Below are 25,060 nucleotides of genomic sequence, written 5' to 3'. Positions count from 1 at the left end.
CTGTACTCTGATTCATACAAGATTACTGAGTGGAGATCTATGCCTGGCATACAAGACATCGTCAGACCCCACTTTGATGGGCCTCCTGCATATCCATAAATCAAACAGCACCAGAATTACCCGTTCTAAAGACTTAAAACCTTGTTTGTGATATAAACAAGATCTGCTGGAGAGCCAGGTATGTATCCCATAGACTAGACCTTCTCTGGAACTGGCTCCCCACCCATGTGAAGCAGAGGTCCTCCAAACTCAATTCAAGTGCAACGTGGACAATTGGATGGGAAGAGGAAATTCATCCCCATTTTGGCACTTATGTCTCTAATGGACACAAGCAGCCTGTAAATGGTTCAGCTCCCAGGCCCCTGCTTGTAATGGTTTCACCTTCCAAGCCCCTGCTTATACTTATCAAGGGTACGAGAACTTGTCAGTGATTTGGGATGCATGGCTAGGCTTAAAAAGGCCCTTGTGGTCATTTGCCTAGTACATACCTATGAACTTATAGTAGATGGTACAAAAACAAAATGATTATATGTATAAAGTTACAAGACAAAGACAGAAAGATGAAGACAAACACCCTCCATAAGAGATGTTTGCAACAATCTGTTCACCAGTCCACAGGACAAAGGCAGATGGAATAAGTACTTCCAGAAGACTCTGTGGAAAGAAATGATGAAAAAAGAGCAGCGAACTCTAGAAGTAAGAGCAGCACTAAGGAAAGTGAAGTCAAGGAAAGCAGCAGGCTAAGGAATTCATGGCAGAATTCATGGCAGATATGATCAAGATGTTGGCTGAGTTAGGGGAGAAATGGATCCAGAGAGTACTCAGTAGTATGCAGGAATAGGCATATCACAGAACATGCTTATTAGTTCCAGTGTACAGAAACTAAGGGTACATTCACATCTGTGGGTAGTACAGAGGTATCAAACTCCTGCCATACTGCAGGAAATTTCTGGAGAGGGCGATTGATAAATGGATATGCAGAATAGTAGAAAATAAGATAGGAGATCAGCAGTTCGGATTCAGATCAGGATGCAGCACAACCAACTCAATCTATGAAGTGAGACAGATATTGGAGAACGGGCTAGTAATAAGGATGAGAGTCCAAATGGGCATTCTTAAACCTGGATAAAGCATATGACAAGGTCCCAAGGAAGATGAGGATTTGGGTAGTTCTGGGATGGTTCAAAGTTCCCAGAAACACTGGCAATAATTAATGAAATGCATGTACAAGGATTCAATGACCAAAGTATAAACAGTGTTCAGTCTTGCAGAAGGATTCCCAGTGGTAGTGGGTGTCCATCAGGGTTCAGCTCTGAGCCTACTGCTGTTCATAGATTACCAAACAGGTGTCGGAGGGGACAGATCAACAAAGTGCTGTATGCAGAGGATATAACATGACGGATAGACTCTGACCAAGAACTTCAGTGAAGGACAGGGGAATGGAGTGTAAAATGTAAGGCACATGGATGAAACAGACTGCAGATAATTTATTATTTATGTATTTATTTACCAGGAAAGTCCAACTGGACACATGTCCTTTTTTCAAAGGAGGCTCGGGGAGAAAAGCTCCACAGAAGAAAATGACATAAATGGTACACAATCTAGACAAGGTAATTTTACAGCATTGATAATGATGACATGACTAAATACAAAAGCACATTTGATAAAGTTTAAGAAGAGTGCACTTACAATCAGAGATAAAAAATAGGCAAATGCCTAGTAATACAATCTGTCGAACAGCTACAGTTAAGAAGAACAACAGAGAACGATTAATAAATCCTGGATTTAGTCAGGGTTTAGGCAAAGACAGACACCTGTAATGGCAGCAAACTGGGGAATTCAGAAGAAGCTGAGAATTGAGACGGAAGAGAAAACAGTGGAACAGGTTAACAACTTCAAGTATCTGGGAGTATTGGTTGAGAAAGAAAGTCTGAATTAGAAGGTCAAAGCTAGAATGAGGGGCTGCAGCCAACTGGCACAGTGCCAAGGTACTGTATGACAGAGAAAATGATATGACCAGTACTAATGTATGGTATAGATACCTGGGCTGTGAAGCTAGGGCAGCTAAGGAAGCTAGAGGTGATGAAGATAAAGTGGCTGGTTGTAGTTTCCACAATGTGGGACAGACTAAGAAATCAGAATGTTACAGCAGGGTGTTTTATATAAATGAAAATAAAAATTGAGGGGAAAGAAAAAAAAAGGAATGTCGCAGCAGGATTCCAAGTAGCTCCAACTGCAGAAAAGTTAAGAGAGCAGATTTACTGTGGTCAGGGCACACATACACGAAAGGAGGAAGACAATTTGGTGAGGATGATAAGACAGACAGGAAGAAGGCAAGAGGAAATGAGGGTGTCCTGTAAAGAGATGGCTGGATTATCACAGGTCTTCTCTCACACAGTCAGGCATGACCATCAAGGAAGAAGGGAGTGGCACTCAGATGACAACAGCTAACGAGACATGCTGACCTCATGTAGAAAGCGGGAGACAAGGGAATGGATTATGATGGTGAATATTGATGATTACTTCATGGCCATCAAAGCCTGAATGGGTAGATCTGGGGATAAAATGTCACATTATGAAACACTCAAAACAAAATCCCAACTGCAACAGCTTTTTAAATTTATTTTATTTATTTATTTACATTTGTTGACAGGCTGCCACGAGTGGTGCAGCATTTAGCATTGCTGCCTCACAGCAAGAGGTTCTCCGGTCCAATCCTCGGCTGGGGTGCCTTCTGTGCGGAGTCTGCATGTCCTCCCTGTGGTCGCGTGGGTTTCCTCCGGGTGCTCCAGTTTCATCCCAAAGACATGCTGTAGGTGGATTGGACACTCTAAAATGGCCCTAGGTGTGAGTGTGTGCCTTCTGTGGAAGGTTGGGCGCCGGGCTGGCAACTCGACACCATAAAACTCCACTGCCAATCATGAGCGGACAGGTGATCCGCTGTGGCGACCCCTAACCAGGAAAAAGAAGAAAGAAGAAGATTTACATTTGTTGACAGAGTGTGTCCGACTGGACGTAGGTCCATTTTCAGCAGAGGCCCGGGGAGAAAAGCTCCACAGTTAAAATATACAGACAATAGTTACATTGGATTTACATAACAATTAACAATTTGATCAACACAGCAATTAACAATTACAAACAGTCACAGATGAAGAACATAGTACATCAGCAGACAACTAGAATCTTTATCATCTGCGAAGTACATAACAGACATTAACAATTGCTACATTAAGAAGTTCCTGCTGTAGAATAAGTAGTTAGGCTTATGAGCATCTGAGCTTGCTATAATCAAGGTAGTTAGTGGGGTGGAAAGAAACGTAGTGGGTGGATGGGGTGGGTGATACTAGAGGGGGAGTTGCAAGGGCATAGCCAGCATGTTTTTAGGTGCACTTTTAGTAAAGTTTTGAAGTGGGTGCATGATGGTACGGAGGTAACTGTGAGTGGGAGCTAGTTCCTTTTGTACATAAAAATAATACTATTAGGCAAGGGAACCATAACAGGCCTAGCCATATACACAAATGTTTGCCACTCTGTGATCGCACAAGTATGCAAATAGTACAACTTGAACACTTCACTGTTAATACAGCGCAAGTAGAATTTATGAAATGAAAGCCTGACCGTTAACTGAATGCTCAATCACCAAATGTTAAATATATTGATGCAGCAAGTTAATAATGGTTCTCAGACATGAACGTTCATATATATAAAGATTAGGATAGAAAAAGTCTAAACAAACAGCAGTAGGTACGTTAACAGTCACGTAACACACAAACAAAAGCTATAAGGTCTCAATCTGAAAAGAGATCAGAAAAGTGAGGGAAGAGAAAACAGTATGCTTACAGATTCAGTTCTGGTTCGAAAATTTATTAGATGTATGCTTCTGTTTATCTACAAACAAAAGAGGCTACTGTCTCCTTAAAGGACCAGTATGGGCAGAAACTAAAGTACATATATTTTACCTTGCGATAGAGTTATACAAAAATCTAAACCTGGTACAAGAAAATACGGTAAGATAACTACTTATCAATAATTATTTTTTTTTAAACCATCAGTGTCCTCATGGGGCATACATTACGACAATTTCTTTTCTTGGAAAGCTACTTCTTGCCTATAATGCACTGAGAGCACAGCTGATTAGTTAAGTAAATTGGACTAATCTCAATAGTGAACGATGCGGTTTGTGTGAGAACTCTGTTAAAATAATAACTTTTTTCATAGGTTGATACTAGGCTATCTGCCCTACGACATTTATAAGCCTAGCCAGAGTGTGTTTAGCTTTCGCCACCCTTTTAGATTTGTAGACTGTGCCTTTGGATGGTAGGTCACAGAAGATAGCCCTTTTATGGTTAGTTTATTGTGCCTCTGTCTAGCAGGGACCCAGAAGAGATCCCAGGGGTAAACTTACGATCTCTCATCCACTCGGCGTGGTTTCTCTTGAAGAGGGTCAGTGAGGGGCTCTGCCTAACTTGGCCTGGGATTCTGTTCCAGAGTGAAGGGAGTCTCTGGGATACCCTCCAGCATGTCCTATTTATTTCTGTGCTGAGGTTTAAGTCTCTGAAGCATGTAGTTCTACGGGATTTGGATTTCCTGAGGTGGAGCATGTCCATTAATTCTGGGTTGGACATGGCTTTATATGTCAGGCACAGATCACCTCTGAGTAGGCGGTAAGCAACTGTGTAAAGCTGGTGTTTCTTTAGCCTAACTGCATACGGCATCTGTTTGAATTCCTTGATCCTCTTGGCGAGGTACTTTTGGGGTCTTTCCAGTTGTTGCACGTGTCTGGTAAAGTACATCCCAAATGGGGCATTGTATTCAATTATGGGCCTGATGAGTGATGAATAGAGGGGCACAATGACCTCTCGATCTATATGTGAAACCTTTCGTGATAAGGTGGGCTAAATAGAAGTTCTTTCTAACCACTTTGGCAACGTGATTGTCAAAGGAGAGATTACTATCTACTTGGGTCACTAAATCCCTAATTACTTCCTCCGTACTTAATGGAGTACCTCCTATGTGGTAATCTGTGGGCACTTTGTTTTTCCCAAAGGGGATGACTATGCATTTTTGACATTTAGCTTCAGGCCATGGCTCTGGCACCAATTATCTGTCTCTGTGAGACCCTTTTGGAGGATGCTTGTGTCAGCCAGAGAGTCTATTATGGCGCCCAGTTTGCAGTCATCTGCGAACTTGGTCAGCCAAAGTCCTCCCGCGTTTGCCTGTACCTCAGAGAAATATATACCGAACAAGAGAGGTCCCAGGACTGAAACTTGTGGGATGCCACTTGTGACTTGTTTAGAGTCTGACAAGGCACCTGCAATTCTGACCATGTGGTTTCTATCCCTGAGCCAGTTTGCAACCCATCTTGTGACATAGGGGTTCATATTTAATCTGGTGAGCTTATTTATGATGCCTGAGTGGGGTATTGTGTCGAAGGCTTTTGCGAGGTCCAGGTAGGCTGTGTGGACTACCTTCCCTTCGTCTATGGCCCTGGTAACTGTTTCAAAGAAGTTGACCAGGTTTAAGAGGCAGGATCTGCCCTTAAAGCCGAACTGGGTAGGATCCAGCGTCTGCAGGTTCCCGGTCATTGTTTATGAGTTCCATGACAATACGCTCCATAGCTTTGCAGACCAAGCTAGTCAGGCTTATAGGGTGATAGTTTCTGGGGTCTGTTGTGGCACCTCCCTTGTGGAGCGGGACCACTGTTGCAGTACGCCATTCCTTGGGTACATATCCTGTAGTAAGGCAGAGTTTGAACAGTGACTTTATGTGAGGGTTAAGTTCTTGTAGCTCGTGTAAGATGCAGCCCGGGACACCATCCGGTCCCATTGATACTGTGTTTTTTGCTTTGGAGAGGGCAGTTCTCACCTGTTTATCTGTGATGTCAGGGAGGCTACACTATGTTGGGATGGAGATTTGCTCTTTGGGGGGGGGGGGGATTTGCACTGAACCTGTCTGCCAGGATGTTGGCAATAAGTCTGTGGGTTCAGTGCATTTATCATTTTGCACTAACTCAGAGCATATCTGGGAGTTGCCCCTCCCAGGTTCCCGACATAACTAAAGAAGGCCTTGTGATGGTCTTTAGTGTCTTGTGCAATTCTTCTTTCGAATCTGGCCTTAGATGATTTTATGAGGGATCGTAGCTTCTTGCTAGTACCTTTTTTGGGATTTTGCTCTATCACGTAGTAGCTTTCTCCTTTTGTTGTATAGCTTATTTATGGCCGGGGTCCACCAGACAGGTCTCCTGCCTTTGGAGGAGCGAGTCTTGGTTTTATTAGGGATGGCACGATCCATACATTCCATAGAATGCGTTTGTAAAGGATTCAGCGGTTTGAGCCGTATTTTCCACTGGCCCAGGGGCTTTGAAGGATACCATCTCGGTTTTGAGAAGTGTGAAGTTTGCTTTTGAGAAGTTCTTCACCGTGGTTACCTTGGCTGGGGGTGGGGGATGGGATATGGATGTCCAGTGAGATTAATTTATGGTCTGACCTTACCAGTGAGGGGTATACCTCTGGTGTGGAACAGAGTCCCTATGTTGGTGATGACCAGGTCCAATATGTTTTCCTCTCTTGTGGGGGTGGTGACCAGTTGTTCCATAGCATTTGAGTTTATAAATTCTAGGAACCGTTGGGCGAGGGTGTGTGGGCTTGAGCAGTTTACCCAGTCAATGTCTGGGTAGTTGAAGTCACCCAATATAATGGTGTTTGGAGAGACCTTCATATTCTCCAGTGTTCTCAGGAAAGCCGAGTGGGTGTCCTGAGTTTGGGAGGGTGGTCTGTAGCAAGCTGCAAACCGAAAAGCAGTTTTGCCCACTGTTAGTTGCATATGGATAGTTTCCGTTGCTTCGTGCAGTGCTACTAACCTGGAGGTGTGGGCATTTTTGATGTATATGGATACTCCCCCCCCCCTCCTTTTGTGGTTCGGTCCGAGTTTTTTGGCCGAAAAGTATGGTACGAAGTATAACCTGGTAGTGCTGGGGTGCTTTCATGAGCCTTGAACCAGGTTTCTGTTACTGCACAGACATCGATGTTCTCCATACTGAGGAGAGCCTAGAGTGCGTGCATTTTGAGGTTTAGACTTTTGGCGTTGAGCAGCATTACCCTTAGTTTCTTTTTCTTTGTATTGTCTATGGAGGTGGGTTTGTCTTTTGAGCCTTGCCTAAAAAAGGCACTATGGAGGTGGCAAGAGCCTTAGCCAGTATTCGAATTTCAGCGACTCGTACATGTTTCTTCAAAGTTACACCATTTCTCAAAAGTTTTTACAAAACAATGAAGAAATAAGACCAAACAGCCTTTTTAAAAAGTGGTATCTGAAGACAAACTTATGGAGTTAGCTGAGCTTTGTAATTATGGAAATATAACATTCTAGTTAACTAGTGAAGAGGCTCTCAGTGGTCACAAGATTACGGCAGTTTGGGAGCATGTGCAAGGAAGTAGAAGAATCTGGTGAAGAAAATTTGGGACAGACAGGAAGAAGGCAAGAGGAAACAAGAGCATCCAGCAAAGGGACGGATTGCTGCAATCTTCCTTCCTGCAGTCAGGTGTGACTGTCGAGGAAGGGAGGAGTGGCAGTATAACAGGCTTAACAGATTTACAGGCCCAATGAGGGAAAAAAATGCAGTATTATATGACACCACAAAGTCAGAGTTATGAACTTTGAGCCTGAAGAGCATTACAACTTCAGTGGAAGTGAAATGTTACCAGGTACCTTGCTGTACATTTTCCTTATCAAAAAGAACTTCTGGGTGCTGTGGCATGATTTTGCTTACTGGCATGATTTTGCTTAATGGAAGAGACAAATTCGTCCAGGAACTATCATGAGATCCCAATTCAGTGTCATTGTGGTGTGCACCAAAGCAGCAGACTAGAAATGCCACAGAGGGGGAGAAACGGTTAAGTCATAGGTTCATAGGCAGGTACTAGGCTATTGGCCCAAGGGCCCGAGTAAGCCTAGCCAGCAAGGTTCCCTGGCTTACGCCACCCAAGAAAGTTAATTTTCTGTGCCCCTGTTGAGCAGAGCCACAGAAGTGATCCCCAGGGTGTATTTCCTATATCCCATCCACTCAAAAGTTTTCTTGAAGACTGCTAATGATGAACTTTGCTTGACATAGATGGGTAGCTTGTTCCAGAGTATAGGAAGTCTCTTGGACAGGAATCTATCCCTCCAGCATGTCCTGTTTATTGTGGTGACAAGGTTTAGATTCCTAGGGCGTGTAGCTAGGAGGGATTGGGATTTCTTTAGGTGTAGCATGTCCAACAGCTGTGTGTTTAACATAGCTTTATATGTTAGGCAGAGATCTCCTTGGAGTACGTGATATGCTACAGAGTAAAGCTGGAGTTTGAGACGGTCAGTGTAGGGAATCTGTTTGAGGCCAGTAATCCTCTTTGTGAGGTACTTCTGTGGCCTTTCCAGCTGCTGCAGATTTCTTGCGAGGTACATTCCAAAAGGGGCGTTGGACTCTATAATGGGTCTAAAGAGTGCCGAGTAGAGGGAAACAATGGCCTCTTTTTTTTTCCTGGATGAGAAACCTTTTGTGATTAGGTGTGCCACATAGGATTTCCTGACTACTGTGGCGATGTGATTATCAAAGGAGAGATTACTGTCCACCTGGGTCCCAAGGTCTCTTATCACACATTTGGTGTTAAGTAGACTGCCGTTTATGTGGTAGTTCATGGGTACAGAGTTTTCACCAAAGGGGATGACAATGCACTTTTTGGCAGTGATTCTCTTCTGTAGGATGTCCACATCATTTGGGGACTCTATTATGGTTCCTAGTTTGCAGTCATCTGCGAACTTCATTAGCCAGAGGCCTTCTGTGTTAGCCTGCACTTCAGAGAAGTAAATACCAAACAGGAGAGGTCCCAGAACTAAACCCTTTGGTACTCCACTTGTCACTGGTTTGAAGTCAGATTTGGAATTTGCAACTTTTACAGTGTGGGTTCTGTCAGTGAGCCAGTTGGCAACAGATCTTGTGACACAGGGATTTATACCTAGTTCAGGGAGTTTAGCTATAATCCCAGAATGGGGGATGGTGTTGAAAGCCTTGGCAAGGTCAAGGGAGGCTGTGTGAACGACCTAACCCTCATCTGCGTCTTTGGTGACTGCCTCAAAGAAGTCAATCAGGTTCAGAAGACATGATCTGCCCTTCACAAACCCGAACTGGGTGGGGTCCAGAGTTTGGAGGTTACCAATGTCTTTGTTTATGAGTTCCATGATGATGCATTTCATGGCCTTACAGACCAGGCTCATCAGGCTAATAGGGCAATAGTTCCCAGGATCAGTGGTGGCTCCCCATTTGTGGAGTGGGATAACTGTTGCTGTGCGCTATTCAGTGGGCACAAAGTCTGACATGAGACTATGATTGAACATGGTTCTTAGTTGGGGGGGGTCAGTTTGTTCTGAAGTTCATGTAAAACGCAGCCTGGGATGTTGTCCGGTCCCATGGATGCTGTGTTTTTGGTTTTGGAGAGTGCAGCTTTTACCTGCATAGATGTGATTACAGGGACTCTGCATTCTTCCTGTATAGATATGGGCCCTTTAGGGGGGTAAAGTTAGCACTGAACCTATCTGCCAGGATGTTGGCAATATCAGTTGGTTTTGTAATTTCCGTGCCGTTGTGCTGCAACTCAGAGCAGATCTGGGTGTTGCCATTGAGATTCTTCACATAGCTACAGAATGCTTTGTGGTTGCCCCATCAGTGGCAATTTTGTTTTCGTAGCTATCTTTGGAGGATCTTATAAGGGATCTCAGCTTCTTACTGAGGCTGACTAGGGAGCTCCTCCACTCATGGGATTTTATTCTCTTTTGCAACAGTTTCTTCCTTCTGTTGTAGAGTTTATGGCAGGGGACCACCAGACTGGCTTCCTTTTTTTGGAGGCTAGCCTCTTGGTTCTGTTTGGGATAGCACAATCCATGCACTCATGCAAGTGTTTATATAGTGCATTTGTGTAGGATTTAGCAGTCATAACTGTATTATCTATCTGCATGGGTGTCATGAAGCTCGCCATGCTTTCTAATACATGAAAATTTGGGGACAATTCTCTATGAAACACACTGGCAAAAAAAAAAAAAAAAAAAAAAAAAAAAAAGTGTTTAGGACTTGGGGGAACCAGCCTCATTTTTGAGACTTAAGAAACCCAAATCATTCTCAGGTTATGTCCTGCTCATCATTCGGTAATAAAACTACTTTTCTATGGGAGAAATTCTTCTGTTAGTGACTGAGGTTTGGTACTAGAAACTTTAAAAGGCTCAGTAACGAAGGTTTAAGAAATACTTTGGACTCCCAAAGTTGCACTATTAAGATTTTCTCAGTGGAATTACACAGGTGCAAACTTAAACTCAAAGCAGCGGTATGATAAAGAAAGCAGTCTAGGGCTGTTCTCAAAGTAAGGCAACTTAGACGACAAGATTTGGAGAGGAGCTTACTTGCCAGATGACATGAGTAAAGGGTAGGTTCCTAGCCAGCCAAGCAGACTAAATGTTGCTGGGCTAAACCTTGTGGCGGATGACATTGGACCTACAGCACCAGGTTTTGGAAATACAGAGAGTACAATATGCTCTATGCACAGCAGTTTAAAAACTATGCCTAGAATACATTTAACTTGATAATATGGTTTATTACATTATTTAAAGTAAAAAAAAAAAAAAAAAAAAAAAACAACACAGTGTGCTCTCTCTCTCTGGAACCTTATTGGTTATATTAGTTACACTGTTATAGGCATCTTAATGGTTCTGTTGTCCCAGGTCCCAATTGTGAAGGGTGAGAAGTACAGCGAAGGGAAAGACGTTAGTGTGTGCATTTTATTTCAAATATGCTTACATAGCAGAATGAAATTTCAGAGTCTCCTTTAGTACTTATTTGTTAGCTTGTTTCCTGTCCAACATTAGAAAGTGCTGACAGAGTTGGAAGCAAAATAAAACACCAAAACTGATATCACAACTTGCAATCTACAAAAATCAGCAACATAATTCCCCAAAGGATTCAGACTTACCAAACCTATAAATGTATACCAGCAATTTTTCACACCTCTTTATGGGTGGGGAAGAATAAAATGTTTAACAATAGAAGATATTTCTACTTCTGGATGGCTAAGCAGAGAAGCCCAGTGGTGTACTTACTGACATCTTTGCGTCCTGGAATTTGCTGCAATTGGGCCATGTTTTTTTTTCCTTTTTAACCCATTACAAATGCATGAAGTTAAACTGATTTCACAATTAATCAGACAAACAGTGTCTTAAAGTGTGGAAAGAATCAAACATTATATCCATCTAAAATGGCTTCATAAATCGTAAAAATTGTTAGAGCCATTTCGCTGCTCAACCCTTTGACAAAAGGTAAGGAGAAACAGTTCTGCTTTCAGTAACGGACTGTATGCCCAAGTAAGACATTCCTCTAAATGTGGACTTAGCATGACCTTACTAAAAAACAGTGCTCAGATCTTTAAAATAATGGATAATACAGAAGTAAGAGAAGCACTTTTCCTGGGCCTTTTAAACATCTTTTACATAGTCAACCTTTCTTTACTGATCCAGAGTCTGTCAAATAGTGTGCAGGGTTAAGGCTATGATCCATTAATAAAGCTGCTTCCAGCAATTAAGAGTTTGATTCTCTGTCTTAATTTGCATAATGTACTAAATAGAAAGCATATTCAAGCTACCCAAAAAGTGATTGTTGTGTCTAGTGGGCACACCTGGCTAACAAAAATAAATAAAATGAAAAAACACATACATCAGCAATCAGTCAAGGTGTATGCATTATAGCTATAAGCAAAAAAAAAAAAAAAAAAAGTACAAAGCCAAGGGAATTTCAGATGCTTTCATGCCAATAAACTATTTAACAAGGTAAGCCTAACAGATATAAGTATCCCTTTACAGGGGTAACCAGTAGTAATGCCTGCATATGATAAATGCTCAAAGTCACACAGTTAACAAGTTAAAAATACAGAAATCAAACGCAAGACTACAGGCTAAACTTTATTAACAGCTCATTTTCTTAAACTGCATTGTTACACTTGTACATCTGTGTTTTACAGTTATTTTCTGGATATACTTCTGCTGCTACACAAAGACTATGACACTTCTGGATATTTCAGTTTCACTATTGACTATTTTTCCCTTGCAAATTGAGGTCAAGTTAGGTACTGACAATAATTTACGTGTCCACAAAGCATTCTGGGTAATGAAAACCACTACAAAGTTACAGGAACAGCTACTGGTTTCCATTATGGTTTCATTAGCAAAACTTCAAATGTGTCAGGCTTACAAGAATTGGTGTTCCATCTGTAAGGAATACCTGACAAACTAGGGTATAAAAGACTCCATTGCTGCTTAACGCAGCATGGAAAAGAGGTAACTTGTAAACTAATGTTGGTAGTAAGGGCTGTAGGTACATTCTTTCATGTCACATCGTGCATTTTAGCTTAAAGAGGAGAAAATAAACTATTTGTATCAAACACTGTAAAATGCGATATGACATATGGTAAGTAAAATACCCCCTTTACCAAGTGTTGATTACATCTGCAAAGAAATGTGACAATAATGTTTAACCTTGTATACTCAACTACCAGAGGACTACTAATTGCAGGGGGTAAGGAATCCCTACAGGGTTCTATACTTTTCAGCATCCACTTGCAAGCAATGTGGAAAACTTGTGAAGTCAGCATAATAGAACACTTAATACTACTGGATGTATTACTTGATAGGGAAAGTGATGGGAAGGGAAAAAAAAAAGGGGAGGAGATAATGCATACACAAAATGCAACTCATATGTGAAAAAAGAAGTTATGTCTTACCATAATGTTCCATCTGTGTTGTTGATCTTCGTTCATTCATTACTGACGGGTTATCGGTTCAGTCCTCCGAACCGAGCCGGCCAATATCAAGCTTGCATCAGGCAAAAATTCCAGAGCCAAGGTCCTACCCAGAATGCTCTGCTCCCTGTTACCTCAGATCGAGTTTGCAAGTTGATAGATAAAAGTAGAGGCTACCTCTGGTCATAACAGACCTACAAGAAAGGAGTACATGAGATCAACCAAGAACCTCCGGATGGGGGGACGGAGAGTGGGAAGTAATGAATGAACAAAGATGGAACGTAATGGTAAGACATAACTTCTTTATCTGATGTTGTTAATCTTCGTTCATTTCTTACTGATGGGACAGTCCAGCTACCTGTATTCCTGGGTGGCCCTCATGTAAGGACATTCCTGAGCACCATGGAACCAAAGGAAGCTCTACCTCTGGAGGCCAAGTCCAATTTGTAATGAAGAACACAGATATGAGGTTTGGCCCAAGTTGCAGCTGAGCAAACATCACTAAAGGAAACCTTAGCATGGAAAGCTGCTGAAGTTGCCATAGATCTTGTAGAATGTGCTTTGACTGAGACAAGGGGAGATTGTATCACCTTTATCTACAACAAAAACAATTTCTCAGCCATGACACCAATGTAACTTTTGATACAGGATGACCCCATCCAAGTCCAGAAAAAGCCAAAAATAGTTGGTCTGATTTACGGGTAGACTTTGTTCTGTCCAGATAAAATTGTATTTGCCTATTACCATCCAAGGAGTGCAGGCAATAATCTCCCTTGTTAGAATGGTTAGGAAAGAACACTGGGAGATCAAGAGACTGGTAGATAGATCACTCGGACACCACTTTTAGTAAAAAAAAGTAGAATTGGTTCTGTGTGATACCCTGCCCTTATGAACAATAAAATAGGGAGGTTGGATGCACAAGGCCTGAAGTTCTGAAAATAGTCAGGCGGATGTGATTGCAATGAGAAACAAAGTTTTCCAAGAGAGATATCTTGCATCACAAGAGGATGCAGGTTCAAAGAGTGGAGCTGTCAATGCTTGTAGAACCAAAGCCAAATCCAAAAGGTTGTACGGGTTCTCTAAAGGGAGGTTTTAGGTGGATAACCCCCTTTCAAGAAAGTCTTACAGAGTCTGTGTGACATAAGTGAAGAATCTTGAAAACCAATATGAAAATTTGAGATGGCAGCTAAATGTACACCGATAGTACAGCAGACACCCCAGAGTGGAAAAGATGCGATAAGTAATCCAATACTGAGACTAGGACTGACAAGGGGTCTATATTTGCTTATCTGCTGCTCATAGAGAGAACCTCTTCCATTTGTTAAGATAGATTAGTCTGGTGAACGATTTAGGAGATGCAATAAGAATACTGCACACAGGGGACGAAAGGTTTTCATGCCTGGCAATCATAGGAAGTGGAGAAACCAAGCGGTCAGTTTCAGGGATGATAGACTGGGGTGAATCAGACCCTGTGGATGGGAGATAAATATTGGTGATGGATTGAGGATCCATGGTTGATCTAGCAGATGAGGCCAGAGGAAGGGAAACCAAACTTGTCGAGGCCAATATGGAGCAATTAGGATCATTTTGCTCTTCAACTGTCATGCTTTCTTTAGAAAATCGGGGGAAGAGAAGGATAGACATAACGAAGACCAGAGGGCCAAGCGTGGACTAGAGTGTCCGCTGATGACGGTCCCCGAAGGGGGATCAGGGCACATTAGTTGTTGCACTTGTAGTTGGTTGAGGAGGCAAATAGGTTGCAGCAAGGCTGGCCCCAGCGGTGGAAGATTTTTGCCGCTATCTGAGGATTGAGGGACCACTTCCGAGGCTGTAGAATGCACCTGCTCAAAAACCTAGAGTAAAATCCGGATCTTATGTGGTCTGGGGGGACCATCTGGATGACTTTTTTTCGTAGCAATTTTTTGATTTCGTGTACTGCTAATTCCCTTTGACTGGGTGGAACATTGGGTAACACTCTTGATGAGACTGGGCAAAGATGGAAGGGGATGTGATTGCCTCTGGATATAATCCGTTGTACCCAAGATTCTGTTATCTTTTGCCAGACAGCAGGGTACAAGGAGAAATGACCCCCGACCGCTTCCAGAGGTGAGGAGTCAGGCAATGCTTCAGGTGTGCTGATAGGGTTGGCGAGAGAAAGAATCTCTGGAACCCCGGTTTCGCAGATCTTCTCAGCCCCGAAAGGGGAGTCTGCCACTGGAGTTTCCCCCCTCTGCTTCTAGGGGAAAACTCGGCACGTGTATCCTGGAAAGAACATTGTTATTTCTTGTGCTAGATCTTTCAGCTCCTCTGATTCCTGGAATAGAATTACTGAGAAGTGGAGTGTCTGACACCAATGGTAGATAAGGTCTTGCCATCTTGTTCACACAGTGCCAGGGCATCCTTGACTTTAGGGCCAAACAAAGAAGCTGTCTCTATGGGGCATTCATGAAGGAAGCTTTAAAAGAGTCTACAAAGACACAAAGGTGCATCCAAGCATGTCATCTGACGACTATACCTGCGCCTGCCGCTCTAGCCACCCCTTCCATTGAGTCAGAAATGAGATGCATAGAGGAGTTGGAAATGGACTCTAGGGTGGCTATCTGAGAAGCCACATTATCACAGAATTGTCAGAAACCGCTCCTGCCAGGGTTTCAGAGAGCTGGTTGATAAGATCTCGCCGAGGCCTGGTAAAAGTGTGTCAAATAATTCAAAGACCTTATGGCGAAGGTCGATGAAGCAAACACACGCTTCCCTAATCTGTCAATCGCCCGGGACTCCTTGTTGGACGGATGGACAGTTTGGCACTCTTCTGTTAAATCCTTCTTTGTAGCAGCTGCCACCATCATAGCGTCTACTGGAAGACCACGTGACCAGTGGGGGTGCTCCGCTGGGGGCAATATCTTAACGGACCTCTTTGGTATCGCTTCTATGGTATCAGGAGCCTTCCATATGAGCTGCACGAGCTCATTGGCAGGCGGGGCGACCCAGGAGGTAGGGGCCGGGCATAAAAAGCTTGCAGGAATACAGATTCCTCAGAGGAAGGATTAGAGGGCTTCCAGTCACCCTTCTAAGGATCTCGAGGATGTCACTGGACACCTCATCAGAGGGTGACTGTGGGGACCCTTCCCCATCATCAAAATCCGTATCTTCAGTCATTGACTCCTTGGCGGAGTCCATGTGCTTCCTCTTGCACGATGCTTTGCGGGGCACTTCCTCAGTGGGAGGTTCTGGGAAAGACTGCAAAGAGGGCGTCTCCTGAGAAGGAAAGACCTGAAGCTCTTGTGCCCGGGGGTTGAAGCTTGTGGCAGTTGCAGCACAGGGGGTGGGGGAGGACTCTGATAAATGAGCTTTGCCAGTGGAGGCAAGTGCCCTCTCCATGGCCTGGAAGGCTGGGCCACCCAAGGAGGGATGTGAGCCTGTAACAGAGCACGACAACCTCGGAACCGGGGTCACACCCCACCCCAACAAACCCAACCCCAGTCCAGGAGTCTAAAGAGGACTGTGAGGTGTAAGAGAGAGAGCATCCCTGGAAGGTGCCATTAAAAAAATAAATATGTGTGCAGCCAGGAATGCCACTCCCCCCCCCCCCCAAACAGCACAGCCACTGGCCTGAGAAGAGCCCGATGCCCAGTGCACAGAGGGCCACAAGGTCAACTCTGATTCCAAAGTGAGATCCACTATTGGAGTCGGAGGGAGGGAAGCTGCTGTCAGAGTAATAGGCTTCGAGACTTGAGTACAAGTCGAAGGAGGAGTATACGTTGGGGTTTGAGGCAAAATACACTCACCTCTATGAGGGAACATGGACTTAGACGGTTGAGAGACCTCTGGCCACAAGCAACTGGTCAACAAGCTGCAACACATCCTGCTCAGAAAGACTCTTGGTTGACCTCATGGAGGAGGCCGATGACCATTCTTGCCTTTCCAGGAAAGGACTATACTAACTGCTAGCAAAAGGATCCAATGAAGGGAAATATTTGGTCCTTGCTAACTAATAGGTGCATAGCTCGGAGCCGAGGAAGTCTGCACCGAAGAAAACTGTCTGGAAAAAGTCTGGGCCGAAGATGTCGGCACTGTGGTAGTTGAAGGTGTCTGCACCATAAAGGCAAAGATCTGCCCCGAAGGGTACAGTGCCATAGTGGAAAGTGTCTGCACTGGCAATAAGAACAGTGCCAAGAAGGACTGCACCAAAGTAAATGGTTCCAAAAAAGTCTGCGCTGTGGAGTAAAGAGTCATACTTGGGAGCCAAAGGTAACTGTACCAACTGTGCCGAAAGGGACTGAACTTGTATTGATGGTGCCGTTAGGGGTTGCGACAGAACTGTCGGAACCATAGTTGTCTGAACTGGAAACTCCAGTGCCGATATCGATAAGAGACATGGCTATAGTCAGGATCATTTGAGGTGGTGCCAAGCATCGGAGTAGTAATCAATTTCACCTTCTTGTGAGTCTACTCCCTACGATCTCCAGAGGGAGAAGAAGGGAGTGACTTCGATGAAGAGGAAGAATGCCTCTTGTGGGGTTTAACAGGAGGGGGTGAGCCCTGCGACCCAAAAATAGCCTCAGAAAAAAAGAGTCTTGAGGAGACCTTTCAAAATTAAACTTATTCTTCCTCTCGTTGAGAGCCTTAGTAGAGAAGTTTTTATAGATCCCACACTGAGGCTCTACAGTCAAGTGGGAGACATTAAGACAGTAGACACACAAGTCATGTCCATCAGAAAGCGGTAACTTATGGCCACAATCCTTGCAGTGCTTGAAACAAACAGAACTTTTCTTATCCGACATAGCTGTCGTGGAGAAGAAGCCCAGTAGCAAAAAGTATAACGGCTACCCAAGAAAAGGATAAAAAGAGAAAAGGAAGGATTACCAATGATGGTAATGGAGAATTACCACAAGGTCTAAACTGTGTGATAGGGTAGGAAAATATCAGAATAAACTTGAGAAAATGTTAGGAGTAATAACAATATATAAACTGTCAAAAAATTAGACACTTAGAGAGAGTGGCTTTACACGGCTGTTTAGCAATGCGGCTAACGCGATACAAGGTAACAGGGAGCAGAGCATTCTGGGTAGGGTCTTGGCTCGAGAGTTTTTGGCTGACGCGAGCTTGATTTTGGAAGACCTGTTTCTGAGTTCAGAACCGATAACCCATAAGTAAGGAATGAACGAAGATTAACAACATCAGATTGTTTCTCATCATATAATATTCAGGATCATGAGCATGCCCAGTAGACAGGTTCAGAGAGTGTTCTATAGTCCATAAAGAAAAGGTTCATTAGTCCATTAGTACTACTGATAGTGATACTAGAAAACGACATTCCCTTCTCTCTGGTAGCAGGACATGGAAAAATGACCCCTACATAGCACAAGTTTGCCAGACTGGTAAAGAAACCCAATCACATTCCAGTAGAACTGCCACCTACTGCATATAAGCCATTAAGCAACACTACAGCTCTGGAGAGGAGAGTTACTAGTGAAAAAATGGCTACAAACTCTACAAACCGCAATGAGGTCCTCTATCAAAAACATGCATACTGTATATAAACCAAGCAGGGAATAAAGAACTTGACAGCAAATGCTTGTGGAGTTCCAAATCTAAACAAAGGACCAGGTGGCACCCTCCTTACACACGACAGACAACTAGTGAAATTAAAAAGTCCACATATTATCAAAATAATGCCCAACATTAAGTTTAAAGGGAACAATTTACAAGAAACACCCTTCAATTCAACCAGTGTATCTCACAAAGGAAACTTATTTAATATTCCAGAATTAGACCTCTCATGGGAATGATGCACATAATGAGGAGACACAGTTGCAGTAAGCCTATAGGAATAGGACTGTGATAATGCTATGTACATATTTAGAGTTCACACATTTCTCCTGTATTACATCTGCGTTCCAACCCAGCGGACTACGTTTATCATTAAGCAATTGATTCTGAGTAAATCCACATACCGCTATAAATGTATTCTCGGGGTCCTTACTGCATCACACTGACATATGCTTAGCCTGCCCCTTAAAAGGGGCCTTGGATTCAGGGGGATTTAGTTTTCTAACACAAGTGAAATAATTAAATAAAACACCAGACAAATCAACTAGGACTCCGTGACTCAAGGAAATTCAGTAACAGGAAGAGCTTAAAATTAATGAGACCAAGCTGTACTTGATTATGCCCTTATGTTTAAGATTATACTATTTATTATTTTACATTTATTTTTGAGCATTTAATGGTTAATCTAAGGATTTCACAAACTACAAAAAAAAAAAAAAAAATAACAGAAAGCTACACTGCGTAAGTATGCAAGCTCAATAAATTAAGCAAATGTAAAGCCAGCACAATATTTTCTCTTCAGAACTCTTGTCAATTAAACGTATAAATAAAATACAAAATAAGTTAGCTGTTCAGGGTTATACAGCATGCAGAGGGGTACATTATTTAACTTTGGTAAGTCATCTTTCAGTACCTGGGTCATTGCACTGTACTGCCTTGAGCGAAATGGCTGGAAGTACAATGATATCTGATGAAAATGGTACTGAACAGTACGACACATGAAATTCTAACCAGAACGTACACCAATATCTGATGAAAATGGTGCTGAACAGTACGACACATGAAATTCTAACCAGAAAATTACAATGATATCTGATGAAAATGGTACTGAACAGTACGACACATGAAATTCTAACCAGAAAGTACAATGATATCTGATGAAAATGGTACTGAACAGTACGACACATGAAATTCTAACCAGAAAAGTAGCTAACACTACATGCTACATAAGGGGCTAACTGAAGACCACTCTTGTCCCACAGAAATCCAACTGTTGTCTCCTTTAAAGTACAGAAGGTAGCACAAGTGTAACTTGAACTGTGCAAAATGCGTTAGATGGTTCCACGTTAACCGAATGCAGCCACTGACAGCCTCAAGGAGGCTGAATCAGTTAAATGAAGAGCTGAGTGCAGGTACAACTCAAACACCTGGAAGGCAAGCAGCACGATAGAAGCAGAGAGCGCAGTGCAAGCTGGAAATTCTCTGCGATTTACTCGTATTCGTTTTAAAGTGAATGAACTATGCAAGCTAGACACAGAAACAAAGAAAGAAATAGGTAAGACTGAGGTCCATTATGACAGGGACATGCCTGAAATTTGTTCACTGTGACCAGTGCATTATCTTAGTAAATAGATTTAATAATTAAATACATGTTTAAGGACAAAAATAGCAAAGGAAACAAAGGTTTGTAGAGAAAGAGAAAGAGAGAGAGAGAGAGAAAGAGACAGAGAGAGTTTAGCCAAAGAGTGACAGCATTTAAACCACAAAGTCAGAGTTGAAATAAAGCAAAACTAAGTCCTGGATTTAGACACGCGAGAAAGATGGTTAAGATAAGAGTCTACAGTGAAAAGTAGGAAAACTGTGTTCAGTTAAAAAAAAAACGAAGGAAATAAAGAATGCCATCACCACCAACTTTGTTAAATGCGCAGTGTAAGACAAAAAGGAGAGGAGATGTGATTTTGTAAAACCTACTTTTAGTTTTGACTTTTGCAGACTGTCCAAGCTCTTCTGTTTTGGCAAAGTTTTTTCTTCAACACCACTGTCACTGTCATTATCAACAATATTGGCAGCTTCTCCAGCACTTGAGTCAGAAGCAACTCCATCTTCCTCAACTGCTTCATCTTCATCATTATCACCACTGATATCATCAGCAGTAGAGTCACTCCCCGAATCTTCCAATCCAGAGTAAACACTTTCCTCACTGTCTGTCAAATCATCTTCACTGTCATCACCTTCTACGTCTGGATTATTAAAAAGAGAGAGCTAGGGGGAAAGCATTGAAAGAAAGCAACATTAAAAAAGGTCTTTCAAACAAATTTCACAGCATTTCATATTTTAACATCTTAAAACTATAACCATCTTAGCAGTCACAGACTGACATGGCATTCACACAATAACATAAAATTATCTTACAATCACACTCACCAGCTCCTTAGTTCAACTCAATATGGACTCTTGGCAAACTTTTTTTCAAATGCATGCTGGATTAGCATGGTCACTGGCTAATCTACCCAATTTAAAACAAAAAGTAATAATCAAATTGACAATCAGTAGAGATGGGAAGGTACTACACTCTGCAGTGCTCCAAGAGGCAATATAAATGTGATGTTCCATTTGTCGTATCTGTTATGTCCGGAAGTTCGTTAAAGACCACTTGCATTTGAACAATAAAGTCTATCTTAAGTAATCTGGTCTTCTACAAATGAAGGGTGCAATCATTTTTTGTTGTTGTTGTGTTGTTTCTTTTTAAAGTTCTGCCTACCATTTTTTTCACACTTAGCATTCTATTTTTTTAATTAAATGGATTGGGAACAAAGTTCCCATACAGTAGGTTAATAGAGCAAAATGATTTCAATGTTTTAAATGCTTAAAAAGCAGATAATGGTTTGTAGCTACATGCATTACTTAAACTAGCAAGGAAAAATATGAACATGTGCTTATAAATTACATTGCTAGCAACTTACACAACAAAAGTGGGTACAAAATTTGTGACTATAATGTAATTTAGGATATTTCTCTGCAGTCACACCAAATATATGACAAGCTTCTTGAAAATACTAAATTTTAAACAAAGTACATACTTATGCGCACGGGCACAGACACGTTACCTTCTTTAGTGAACGAAAAATGCTTCGCAAAACAAAGATAAATAAAGTTAAAAGCAATAGTGGACTTTGGTTTAAGATGTTGTTTTGAGTAGGCTAGTGTCTTCTCTAGGTACATAAACAACATTCCTAAACCCCCAAAGACCTCCTAGACATTCCTCCTGCAAAAGAATCCTCAGCAACTCCAAAAGCACTCCAGCAGAACACCCAAGTCAAACAAATATAGGCAGACCCTTCGAGCCTCAATTGCAAGGCCTACAAGGCAACCAACACACAACCAAATATTTTAATCACAGGAGACTCCAATGTGAGCCATACAGATGATTTTCTCCTTATTCAGCTTGGTGAATGTGTCTATGGTCACCAGAATGACTAAGGACAGACTCATGATCAGTTGTCTATAAGGGACCAGGATCTGTCAAATTACCCATGCACTTATGTCATTACAGCAAAAGTACTAGTATGACTCAGTCATATTTCATGTGGGTGTAAATGACCAGAGATGTACCTCCCTGGAGTACATGAAGAGACACTATGGGGCTTCCGGACTATGTGTTCCAGACTAGAATGTGTCTAGCATTGAACAGCATTCTACTTTCACAAAAAATAATGCCACAATATGAAAACAGGATGGACTTCAAGAATTGACCTAGTTTCTTGTGTCATTCCAAGGGGGTATAACATCTGTCAGCACAGGAGGATATTGTCAGATTACATTGCTTTGCCAATGAGCGCAACCTGAACAACTGGATGGGGAACAGAAAATACACTCTGGGATTCCAGCTATGTCACTGCTGGACAGTGGCATAGGGTGCTGACTTGTTGGCACATGGGCTAAATTCTTGTCTAGGCTTCTAAGGGCCTCAGGGCCAACAGCCTAGTAACTTCATATGATCTTATGAAGGTCTGAATCAGTCCCCTCTAGTCTTTTGAATATTGGCCAAAACATTCTTCTCCCCCAAACATTCTTCTCCCCCATATAAAAGGTGTTACTGCTCAATACCAGGAGCTCAAAATGAAACTCCACTCCCTCCAGGCTCTCCTCACCATGGAGAATGTGGACATTTGTGCAGTTACTGAGATATTTTTTAAAGCCACAAAGAGCATCCAGGCAGTATAGGGCTACAATGCCTACCACACATTCAGCCTAGCCACTGCATAGGCAGGGACCAAAGGTGGAGGTTTCTCAATCTAGAACAAAAACTCACCAATACTAGTCAAACAGGATAATGCATCTGAGCTTCCCCATGTCCAGATTTCCATAGGCAAAGTCCATGTCATATCCTTGCAAGCTATAGGTCACCCTCTATGACCCCCACCCCCAAAAAAGAAAGCCCCAACTCATACATGGACTTACTGGAGTCCTTTGCCATTCAACCAAATACCATCTGTATGAAAAACTTCAACCACCCACTATAAACTTGGACACTTACGTGTCCCCATATTTGCAGGCCCAGAGAATCTTGGACTTTATAAACACAAACACCTTAGACCAGATAATTCATATACCCACTAGGGATGCAAACATACTCAATCTGGTACTCAAAAAACACAGGAGAATGCTATACCCCACCTACTGTAGTGTCCTCTCTGATACAGGTAGGCCACAGAGCAGTCTCCTTCATAGTAAGGATCAATTCCATGACCCCAGTTAAACCCATAACATTCAGGAACTATTCTAAGGCAAACCTCTTACCAAGAGGTGATAAATTGTCAAAATTTCAAGCCCCCCCCCCCCCCCAAAACCTGAGGGCAGATCTGCCTATATGGAAATGTTCGCAAAAACTCTACATTTACAGACACAATTGTACAGAGAGTCAGTTTTCCTAACATAAATTAGTCCAGAAGTAACAAAAAATAAACCACCCTGGTGAAATTCAAACAAACAGGTTGTACAACAAAAGAAAAGTAGTTATACTCAACATTACAAAATACTACTTCCAGCAGGTTAAAAACACACATGAAAGAGTGCAAATCAAGTCTATTAAACATAAACTTGAGGTAAAAAGACAGCCTCCCGGGTAAAGGACAACCACAAGGCTTTCTTCAGTTATGAATACAAACAAGACCAAAGGTGACTTTCATATCAAACAAGAAATCAGTAAAACAAGTGAAACCAGCACAGTCACAATCCAGTATTAAAATACCTTCAATTAAAGCACTTTCATCCATAACAGGATTCTTCAGAATGAAAGGGGGGGGGGGGGGGGCAAACACAAAAACACACCTTCCAACTTTAAATCCATAGCTGACTTATCAAATTCCTCAAAAATCAATCTAATGAATAAATAATGAATATAAATCACATAGTAAAACATATCACTAATTAACATTGTTTTTTAAGTTTCAAAATGTTATCTGACAAATAATCATGGAGACCAAATGGATGATAGGCCTGTAAATCTAGCTGCCAAAACAATTATATACAAAACAAAACGTACCAGTCTACACCTCTGTCATCTAGGAGCCAGCCAACCAGATACGGGAACATTCTGGCCCTATTAAACTGCAAGTACACTGAAACAGAGACATTCATATGGCAAACACCTGGGGGCTGAAGTGAAACCAATCATAACTGGTTGCAGCACTGAAGGTGAAAACTACAAGTGCATTTGTTAAAGCATTTTATTGATCTTAGCAAGACACATTCAAAATGTAAACGCTGTGGGTAATGACAGAATAGGACTACAAAGAGTTTGCTTTCTCATAGGTCAAGTAGACCAGAACAAATTCCTTTCAAAAAATATTTTGATACAAAAATACTAAATATGGAACCTGGACTAACAGTAGAAGGAAGCAAAACCTGAATAACATCTGGTTACTAAACTATACCTAGGTAATATATTAAAAGAAAAAAAAATTCTGTGACAGGGCTAACTACTATGGAACATATAGTTGTCCTAAGATCGGAGCAGCATACCAGTAGTTAACGGATAAACTAGATCATAAAAACACAGCAAAGCAAACGTGTATGAAAAATATGCACTATTTACACAAGACAAGTCTGTCGGATTAAATAAACTCCATGTAGGTTCCACACAGAGCCTACACGGGAGTGTATTTGTGTACGTGATACTGTGCATCACACAATCTCATGCCATGAATATTAATGACATGTGGCGCGTGTAGGGAAGGTTTCATGGCAAACCCTGGTGTTACTGGACACGAAACCTGCATGGTGAATGTAGCTTGTTCCAGGCTAAAGGACAATCGTGCATTTTCTGAAAGATATGAAGTATGGAACATGAATGTATACGTCACGAAATATTGACTGCAACCTTCAGTGATTTCACTATAAACAACCCATTTTACAAGGAAGAGGCCAAATATATTATGGAAGTATCTGGACATTCTGCAAAACTGTGGACAGCCTTCCTTTTTTGTTTTAATTAATTTGTTTTATCCTTTTTTTAATTTTTTTGTGAGTGAAGCCGCGGTGGTGCGGCAGTAGCATTGTTGCCTCACAGCAAGAGGTTCTCCCGTTCGATTCTCATCTGGAGCGCCTTCTGTGTGGAGTCTGCATGTACTCCCCGCGGTACAGTGGCATTCAAAAGACATGCATAGAACGGGTGTGCCTTCGCTGAAGGATGGGCATCGAGC

General features: G+C 42.1%; 1 protein-coding gene across 1 annotated transcript in view; it reads right to left on the bottom strand.

Annotated features, from left to right (window-relative positions):
- BOP1 (BOP1 ribosomal biogenesis factor) overlaps nt 1-25,060 on the bottom strand; it is a 1,722,797-nt gene that overhangs the window by 1,660,266 nt on the left and 37,471 nt on the right. The window contains exon 2 of the mRNA XM_044067692.1: nt 20,328-20,618. Coding sequence (XP_043923627.1) covers nt 20,328-20,618 — 291 coding nt within the window. The remainder of the gene's footprint in view (nt 1-20,327; nt 20,619-25,060) is intronic.

This window comes from Protopterus annectens, chromosome 3.part1, assembly GCF_019279795.1.
Source record: "Protopterus annectens isolate FY-2018-M chromosome 3.part1, PAN1.0, whole genome shotgun sequence".
NCBI lineage: Eukaryota > Metazoa > Chordata > Ceratodontiformes > Protopteridae > Protopterus > Protopterus annectens.
Note: the sequence above shows the minus strand (reverse complement) of the source record. Positions and strands in the feature narration are given on the sequence as shown.